Source organism: Natator depressus, chromosome 10 (assembly GCF_965152275.1).
Source record: "Natator depressus isolate rNatDep1 chromosome 10, rNatDep2.hap1, whole genome shotgun sequence".
In the NCBI taxonomy this organism is placed as follows: Eukaryota; Metazoa; Chordata; order Testudines; family Cheloniidae; genus Natator; species Natator depressus.
In genome coordinates, this window is record NC_134243.1 from 8,877,207 (window position 1) to 8,887,209 (window position 10,003).

At 44.9% G+C, this 10,003-nt stretch overlaps 1 protein-coding gene across 1 annotated transcript; it reads left to right on the forward strand.

Annotated features, from left to right (window-relative positions):
• The first annotated feature begins 121 nt into the window (after nucleotides 1–121).
• PDAP1 (PDGFA associated protein 1) lies at nucleotides 122–9,198 on the forward strand. The gene is made up of 6 exons (XM_074965140.1): nucleotides 122–277; nucleotides 5,157–5,248; nucleotides 5,894–6,001; nucleotides 6,475–6,596; nucleotides 7,956–8,107; nucleotides 8,940–9,198. Exons 1-6 carry the CDS (start codon nucleotides 265–267, stop codon nucleotides 8,996–8,998), a joined length of 546 nt encoding a protein of 181 aa, XP_074821241.1. The 5' UTR covers nucleotides 122–264; the 3' UTR covers nucleotides 8,999–9,198.
• Nucleotides 9,199–10,003: the final 805 nt, after the last annotated feature.

The window sequence follows — 10,003 nt, forward strand, 5'->3', positions numbered from 1 at the left end:
GCGGAAGGAAGGCGCAAGGACAGGCTTCTCCACTGGTGCCGTGAGTGAGGTGCCATGGGAAGCTAGCGGCTCGGTTTGTACTCAGGCAGTGCCGCAGGTAGCCCTGGTGCTGGGGGCCTCGTGCTCCAGGGCCAGGCTTGGTGACTGGGCTGAGGAGGGAGCCGCGCGCTGGGGCTGCGGTTTGCGGCTTCCGCTTCCGGGTCGAGGACTGGACGCAGGGGGGGACTCGCTGCAGCTGCTGCCGGAGCCGCCATCGCCGCCGCTATGCCTAAAGGAGGTGAGGGAGGAGCGGATGAGAGGAAACAGGCCCCAGGAACGGGGGGGCCAAGGGGGGGCCAAGCCCTAAATCCCTGAGGGAGGGCTATAAGCCCCCAGGAGCGAGGGGGCTAAGGGGAGACAATCCCTAGGTTCCTGGGGGAGGGATATAAGCCCCCCACGAGAGGTGGGATAAGGGCGGGCCCACGCTCTAGGTCCCTGGGGGAGGGGTATAAGCCCCCCAGGAGTAGCGGGGTTAGTGGAGGTAACACTTAGGGCTCTGGGGAAGGGGTGTAAGCCCCCCAGGAGTGATGGGATCAAGGGAGGGCCCAAGCCCTGGGGGAGGGGTATAAGCCCCCAGGAGCGATTGGGTTAAGAGGGAGAGGCAAGCCTCAGGTCCCTAGGGGAATGGAGCGGTGGGTTTTGGGGTGCAAGTCCCCATGGACTGATGGGTGGTTCAGGGGAGTACAAGCTTGAAGTCCATGTGGCTGATGGGAGAAGCATGAGGGGGCATAAGCCCCTGGGAACCTAGGGGTGTGTGCAAGCTGTAGGGGTACTGTGCGCAGGGGAAAAAGTAGTGGGACTGGTGGCCCATAGCAGATCTAGTGCAGAGTGATGGGTTTTGTTCTGCACTGGGGAGGAGGCTGGCATTTGTTGAGCATGGAGAGTATGATGGGTGCTGTACTGAATACATGAGGCACTGAGCTCACAAGCTAAATCGGGCACAGAATGCAGTTCCCATGTACCCAATGTACTGGCTGATGGGGCCTGTTTCAAAGGGATGCTGATGGCATATGGTTCTTTAAGATTCTTCTTTCAGTGGATTAATATTTGAGAGGTCTCTGTGGATATGTAGAAAGGATCTAAAGAAAGAGAAGGTGGTTACTTGCTGTGTAAGAGACAGTACAGAAGAAGACACACAGATGACTTTTAATGTATCATTTTAGAGTTTTTAGTGGCTCCAAACCCACCACCATAATAGCTTTACTCACAGCATCTTGCTGTTATGCAGCGGGTACCAACCTGCCTGCGTGTGATACAGGAGAGCTAATGAGGGAATGAGAGGCCATCAAGTCTGAGCTGGATCCACCCAGATCATTCTCTAGATGCACTAAATCTGTCCACATAATTGGCTCTGGCGTACTTTGTATGGAATCAAATCTTACTATGTTAATGTCAATTATTATTCCCCATTCTGCCCTTCGTGTAGTCTCTGCCAATTTAATTTATTAGTATCCATTAAGTGAGTTTGTGAATTGTTGCCAGACTGTGAGAGAATTCTTTAGGCATCAAATACAGTATTTCTCCCTCTTTCCCCCCCCCCCCCCGTCTTTAATATCATGAGATTTGTTTCCCAGTTTTTTTATACAGTTTCTTTGATGTCTTGATCTAGGCCAGACATCCTTCATACCAGTTTGTACTATATAAAACTGTTGCTAGATAAAGAAAAGGATCCAGACTTATTTGTATTGATGCTCATAATTATTTTTGTAATGAAAACTCAATCAATTCAATTTTTCTCATTCCAAATTCATCACACAATTCTAAACATGCCCCTCAAGTTTGTCTGTGGCTTTGCAGGGTGAAACCCTGACCCCATTGAAATCAGTGGATGTTTTGTCATTTACTTCAGGGGGGTCAGGGTTTTGCCTGCAGTGTTTGGTAGCAGACTTGGATTTAATCCTGTCAGAAATAATTAACAAAAACCCCAGCTGCATATGTTACAAATACATCTTGCTCCAAAAGGATCCACTCAGTGAATGCTCTTCTCTTTTCTGTAATGTGTGTGTGTGTGTGTGTGTGTGTGTGTGTGTGTGTGTGTGTGTGTGTAATTTTTTATCCTCTATATTCTGTAAAGAAATAGCTCTATTGAAGAAGTAGTTCCTAATGTGTTGGGGGGAGAGACCCTTTCTGCTGCACAAATATGAGCTTGTCTGCTAATACAGAACAAGTAGTTTCTGAAGTACTTCTCAATCTCTGTTTAAAGGCTGTAGAAACCAGGAGTTTTCCCATGTTTTTTTTTTTTTTTTTTAAACTCATAGCTCCATAAAATTCTGCTAAGCTTAAATTCACATTAATAGTGATACTCTTATAAACTGAAATAAATATGTATTTAAAACCATGCCTAGTTTAGGCTCTGTGTGCCTTTACCATAATTTAAAAATACAATCATCTGTGGGTTTCAAAGTGCTTTGCAAAGGAGGATAAGAATCATTATCCCTATTTTACAGATGGGGAAACTGAGGCACAGAGGTGAAGTGACTTGCCCAACGTAATGCAGCAGGTCAGTGGCAGAGCTAGGAATAGAACCCAGGTTGCATGACTCACAGTCCAAAGCCCCTTACAGTCCTGCCTCCTTTACCATGAGCAAAGGCCTTCCCTACGCCCTCCTTGATGAAATATCTGCATACTAATGTGACTCAAGTCTCATCTCATTCTAGTTGATGAGATGATAGTAAAAGTATTGAGCGGTACAATACTTAATTCTTTGGTACAGGCTTGAATACAGAATGAGTAAAGCTTAGAACTAATAAGCTTTGCTCTTCATATCTATTGCTTTTGACAGCACCTAATGTGAAGACCAAAGGGTTACAGGCTAGTTTTATGTTTTGAAAAAGTACATTGAAATCTGCTGTTATAAGCTGACCTTACACATAAAGAAAACAAATGTCTGAAAATGAATCTGCCAGACAACAATAAGCCTAGTTACCCTGGTAGTATTGTAGCAGATCATTGTTTTAGATCATGTAGCCCTTCATGGTGTAGAATAACGCATAAAGTTTACATCATAGTAGTTACTTTGTACCTGTATCAGTCATGCCACACTTTTTTTTAAATAAGTAACCAATTTTGAATTGTAACTCTACTCTGGCAGCTCTAGTAAGCTGTGAGAAGAAAGGGTGGTTTAAAGGGGTAGATAAAAGTCCTTTAATGTACAGCACCATCTATCAGTGGCAGCAGACGCTCTAGTTGAAATCACAACTGAAAATCCATCACCTGCTTTTTTAAGGTGAAGTGAAGACGGCAGGCACATATAAGTTCCTTGAGTGAATATCACCTTTCAAGGCCACTAGTGTACAGAACCTCACCTCTCATGTTAGAAAACTTAGAAATGCAGAGGTGAAGGTGGCCATCAGGCTTCCTAAGATTTATGGGGAGGTGGCTCATTGAGCTCCCTAAGATTGGCTGGGAATTCTTCCTTCAAGCCTCCTACTTTTCTCATTTCCCCCCTTCGGATCGTCTAAGAGCTGCAGGTTCAAGGCTCCCTTCCTAGAGACATCTGAAAATCTGCAGTGATAAACAGGGTGAGGAAAGGGGATGGGGGGAGGAGGTATGTTGGAGCTACTGAGTTATAGAGAGCCCTCCTCATGAACAGTTGTGCCCCCCCAGCCTTGGTAGGCTCCTCAAAACGACTCCTCGCACAGTCACAGTAAGTGGCTCAGCTCTGATCAAGAAAGCAGGGGTTGCCTGCCTCTGCTGAACCAACGTACTAATGCTGGTTGCCAAACTTACAGCCAAAAAAGGGACAGTTTTTTTCATGAACATTTTCCAGTTATTCAACCAGCTCAACAAATTAGGTTAGTTAGGCACTAATGAACCTCTGAAGGGGAGTGGGGGCTCTCCCCTCATACAGATCTCAAGAAGTGTTCCCTTGATTTCTCGCCCCCGACCCCTTCCCCTCAAGGCTACCTACTGACCTCAGGGAATAAACAGGGAGGGATAAAGAGGTCAGAGGGATGTCCCATAGCTCCTGCCAGTGGCCCTCCTGAGATCTGCAGGAGAAGAGAACCCCCTCATGAACTGTTTGGCAAAAAAATAATTGCAAAGTACTTTTAACGGTCAGATTGTACTCTGAGCTCTGTGTCTGCAGGCAGAAAGGTAGAGACTGTTTTAAAAAAGAAAGCTCAGGTCTCCAGCAGTCCTTGGATGTCTTGTGCCAAGACCACGGGAGCTGCCATTCTTCAGGAAACATTAATAGTTTCAGTGATTTCACATCAATCAATTAACGTTTGGTGGTAGGTACCGGATCTCAGCCAGGGCAATCCATCCAGGGAAACTGATTTCATCTCTCATTTGTGTGTGTGTAGGGGCAGCGGGCAGCCAGGGAAAATCAGGGTTCTCGTAGAAACTCACTTACAATTGCTGTCACTCTCTAGTGTTTCTCTGGCAGCATAGTTAGAGTGCAGCGCCTTGCTGTGCAGGAAATGCAGAGTAAGGAGCAGTTGTGGGATTTATATTTGGTTGCCAACCCAGGAAGTGAATCAGAGGCAACTGTGGATGTGGATGGAAGGGGAAGGATGGTGTTATTACTCACTGTCTGAGTCCTTGGAAGCATAATTCTCCTCATCCTTCTATAACCTGACAGAACTGGGCTGCAGTGCCTGGTGTCTGTAGTAGCTGAGGGATGAGAACAGTAGTACCTACCTTGATGAGTGGTGAGAACATACCTAGTGAACTACAGGCAAAGTTGAAATTGATAATAGCTTTTAATTGCTAACATGATGTAGATATACTTATGGAGATGATGGGCTATGTTCTTTTCTGGTGATGCCAGGTATAAACTGGGCCCTCTCAAATACAGACCATTGGATTAGATGGTCCAAGTGGGGCAGGCTTCCCTAGAATCTGGAGGGGGGTAAGTTAACTGCTGGGTGGTCTGAAAGTTTTTCTCTGAACACTTTTGTGGTTCAAGAACAGTTCTCTGTGTATTTATCCAAGGGCTCGAAGTGCTTGACTAAGGTCGGTGAATTATTGGGCTCCTTCTGTGTTCTTTTAGCTTTTACTGGAAGAACTACTGGTCTGTACCTTGCACAACCACAATCAAGAGAAAATGGGGGACAGGCTTTTGAGTTTGTGGAAATGTCTCACTAAATCAGTTACTGACTTATTTTCTCATGCAGGTAGAAAAGGAGGCCACAAAGGCCGAGCAAGACAGTACACAAGCCCTGAAGAAATTGATGCACAGCTCCAAGCAGAAAAACAAAAGGCCAGGGTATGTGTTCTCTCTGGTCACATGCTTAGCAAGATAAACTGCTACTCTTATAGTTCAATTATTTTGCAGTTCATGAGCAAAGGCCGCTTAGAGTCAAGTGTTGTAAATCATTCTGTCACCTGAATTACGATATGTGGAAAAGCTTTTATGTTGGGTTTGACAATCTGCTATTCTCCAGATTTTCTGTTGATGACCTAGAGTTTTAGAGCTGGATCTAGTTTGTAGTAATGTTTGGGCAGTTTCTATCAAAATCAAAGGGGTATCAAGCACTTGAAACCAAAGTCTGAATGTGTCCTTTATTCTCTGCCTCTGTGGGAAGTAAAATGTGAAACATAGAATACGGTGATCAAGTTACCTAGCGATGGATATCATATTGTATATAGAAAGCAGTGGAGTCTCTTATTGAGGACCCTGTTAATGCAGGTGATATGAATAATGGGACACATTTTGTGCCCTAATTGTATCTTGCTCTTGGATGCGATAAAAATAAAATTGATTATAGGAGACATGCCAATAATACTGACATTCTCGGCTATATAATTGTATCCCTTACCTGCTAATGTTTTCACTTCTTTTAAAGAGTCATTGCTAGAGGTTACAATTTCATCAGTTTACATTTTTTCTTAATCTCCTGTAAACTGACAGGAAGAGGAGGAGCAAGAAGAAGGGGGAGAAGGGGCAATAGGAGACCCCAAAAAAGAGAAGAAATCCTTAGATTCAGACGAGAGTGATGAAGATGACGAGGACTATCAGGTACCGTAACTCCCAGTGCGTTTAATGTAGATGAACACCCCATAGTCTCAATGTACAACCAACCTGCTAATCATTGATTTTTATTTTCCCCATGAATCTTCTGGCTCCTGAGCCCAGATTTATAAAGATGGTGGGATTTTTTAAAGTTAAACTTAGTGTGTGTCTCCTCCCAGTTAATCTTCACTCCATTAATAATTTGTTCGTTGCTGTACACTGAAGTGGAAGAAACAGAGGTGGTAACTTTCATGATTAACAGTGGGGTTGAAAACACATGGTAAAGTAAAATATGATGTGGCAGCAGGTATATTCCCTGGTAATAAGAATTTTTTTAGTATCTGTCTAGGTTTGGTTTCAGAGGCAATGACCACATGAGCAAACTTTCTCCACCAGGACGCACATGACGAAGTCTCATTGAGCCTTGACAGCTACAGAACTCATTGATAACATGCATGTCCTTTGTTTCTAAACTCCAGCAAAAGCGCAAAGGCGTGGAAGGGTTGATAGACATAGAGAATCCCAATCGAGTTGTTCAGACAGCCAAAAAAGTAACTCAGCTGGATCTGGATGGACCCAAGGAGCTGTCCCGGAGAGAGCGGTAACAATCCTCCTCCTCTCTTATAGCTTGGAGATGTGTGTGTGCTGTTTGTTCCTAGAATAACGCTCTTCCCCCTGCAATGGCCAAGCCATGTAGTGCCGGTAAATCTGACCCTTTGGGAGGGAAGCTGATGTCTCAGTGAGGTCCTTTATTTATTTGAGCCCACTGTCACAGTAGGTGTGAAGATAATTATCAGGATTCACTTTGGATCCCAATTTCATTGGGTAGGAACTTACATGGTTAAGTAGAGCCAGCCTATGTTGGTGGCTGCCATCCTTCGTGTGTTAACTACTTATGCTAAACAATCTGTAGTTAGCTCTGACACTCTGAGCACCTTTCCCAGACCTGAAGAAGAGCTCTGTATAAGCTTGAAAGCTCGTCTCTTTCACCAGCAGAAGTAGGTCCAATAAAAGATATTACCTGGCCCACCTTGTCATCCTAAAATCAGGCAGCTTTGTGAAATGCATTGAGATGGGCATAAATGTTTGTTCCTCTGATAATTTATTAGAATGATTATTAATTAGTGTTAAGCACCTAGGAGCCCTAGTCATGGACCATGGCTATCTAGTTTTCCTTTCTAAAAGCCTGATGTCAATAATCAGAAATAACTGCCCCTGTGCATTAGCGCGTAGTGCCAGAAAAATACCATACTAAGGGTCATGCTGTTAATTCCTGGTGTGGCGGGAGCCCTGGTATTGATGGGAGTGTGTTTTCCAGATTCCTGGAGTCAGAGTGAAGTTACTTGCCCCAGTGGACACTTAAATTTTGTTTTCAATCTTGAACTCAGTTGCCATTTCACACGTGAGTTTTTAGAGAGAAAAGTGAAAGTTTGATTCAATTCCTTCAGCTGGAGGACGGCTTGTGGGTAGGGCACTAGACTGGGAAACAGGAGGACTGTGCTCTGTTTTGACACTGTCCTGCTGTGGGATATTAGGCTAAGTCACAGCTCTTTGTGCCAGAGTTTTCCCTGGCACAGTGGGAACAGAAACAATCCCTAATTCACTGGACTACTGTGAGATACTTGGGTGTGGTGGTAATGAATGTTAGAAAGAAGCCTTTATTTAGGTATTCATTATATTGAATAGCTTTTCAAGCCAGAAGCCATCTTCAGCATGGTTCTTCCCAAGCCCCAGGACTACTTTTAAAAGGATTTAAACATTATTTTGATCTTCAGCCTCCTTGAATTGCTAGATCACTAACATGATAATTGGAGACTGAAATGACTGTATGCATTTGTGCTCCAAGATCAGAGGTCGATGCTGCTCGAGATCATGCCTTCTCTTAATCCCCTTTCTAACTCTAACGATACCTGTGTGTTAATTTGGATACCGTGATGACTAGTGTATTTCACTCAAACAGAGAAGAAATAGAGAAGCAGAAAGCAAAAGAAAGATACATGAAAATGCACCTAGCTGGTAAAACAGAACAGGCAAAGGCAGATCTCGCTCGACTAGCCATCATCCGGAAACAGAGGGAAGAAGCTGCCAAAAAGAAAGAGGAGGAAAGAAAAGGTAAGGCTGTTACAATTATATTAATGGTTCCTCATTCAGTCTACCTGTAACTGCCCTCACCGACAGCCATACCACCAGGAGCTGTGATCTCAGTATCACAGGCGAAGTAGGCATAGTATTCACTTCCTAACAGTGCTGTTACTGTGTGCTGTTAAGCAGCTATTCTGTTCAACCCTAGAGCCAGCTGTGTTTCGTCCTCTGCTTTATGCTGATTCATAAAGTGGTAGATTAGGTAGGCAGTGAGCAGGAAAAGTAAGGAGGGAATTGCTCTCTACACCTACAACGCTTCAGCTGAACAAGGAAAGGGACTTTTGTACACGTTCACACCAGCAGTTCAGTGAATTCCTTGCAAACAGCGTGGATATTGTTTATCAGAATTACATATGACATTATCTAAATGGCTCAGGGAATTGGTAATGGGATATAGAGCTTTGCACCTCCAGCTTACAGGCTGACTCTTAATTCAGCTGAAGTCTCTAATGAACCAAAGTGGTGATGGGGGTTTGGTCTCAGTCCATTTCGCACTGCACAGATCTCTCCACAGCTGGCATGAATGACTGAGACCAGGGTCAGAATGGACCGGAGAGATGGAATTCTCCTTTCACTCTGGATGTGGGCCCACCAGGAATTTTAGCGTCTAAGGAGGGGGGTGACAGAGGGACACTTGCTAGGCTGCTATGTGAGTGGTGTGGCTAAATGGAGCTCCGTCTCTCTAGGGCCACTGAGACAGCACCAATTCCCCACATGCATCTGGAAACATTGACAAGTCTCTCTCTTTTTTTTTTTTTCCCCCTCCCCCCTCCCCCCCCTCCCACCCCCCCCATTCCCACAGCAAAAGATGACGCGTCTGTGGCAGGCAAAAGACTGCAATCACTATCCCTTAACAAATAAGCACAGGACATGCAGGAGGAAGAATTCCAGGGAACTGTGCCTGGTGCCTGCCAGGAACTCTGCCATGTTGCATACCATGTAGGGTGTACTGCAACATCGAAGTCAAATTCACCTCCAAGAGACACTGACCGTGTGTTTGTCTTCATCTTGGCACAGAATTCCATTTTGGGTTGGGGGGGCAGCTGCTATCTTCGGGGCAGAACCGTGCTGAACAGCAGTTCTCTGTGTAACAGTTTGGAAACCTGAATGTTTTTGCTGTTTTTAGGACTAAGAACACATTAGGGGCAGGGTGGGGGAGCAAGGTGGGAGGGGAAATGCTTCATATGTTAGATTGCAAAACCTAGATTTTCTGTCAGCTTGGGGGTGGGGCATGGGGTCGGCAATCTTGATGAAAACCCAAAGGTCGGGGGGGGTGTATCGTAAGGACCCTCTTCTGCAAACAAACAGCCCATGAAATGGAGCTGCAGAGTGTTGTAAGAATAGTCTGGAAGCCTAACTTCATGGCTGTTTTTCTGCAGTGCTGTTCATTCCCATTTTCACCCTTCGCCCCCACCCTTTTCCCTCCTTTTTTCTCTCCTCTGACTAGGGATAGTGTCAGTTTTTAACCACATCATCCTTTGTTTAAAGCAAAGCCTTCATTGATTGTACCAACATCCAGGTAAAAAGAAAAACTCAATAAATTTAAAAAAAAAACCAACCCAAACGTGTATATTTGGCTGATTAAAATTTAAATTATCGTAAACGCTTTGCCCTTGTCTTTTGTGCATGTCAGCATGAAACTTCATGGGCACCGGGTGTGCTTCTGCGGGGTTTCCAGTTACAACAACTTGTGGGAGATGCCCAGTGCCTGTGAGCTATGATGGTGACTTGCTATTTCATGTCTCAGTTTTGCTCTGCTTTCCTGGCATTTTGTGCCGCTTACACTGTCAAAATGGAGCCAATAGGACAAGTCTGACTGGAGCGTCTGGACTGTACCGACAGCTACAGCCTGAAGGTAACGTGCTT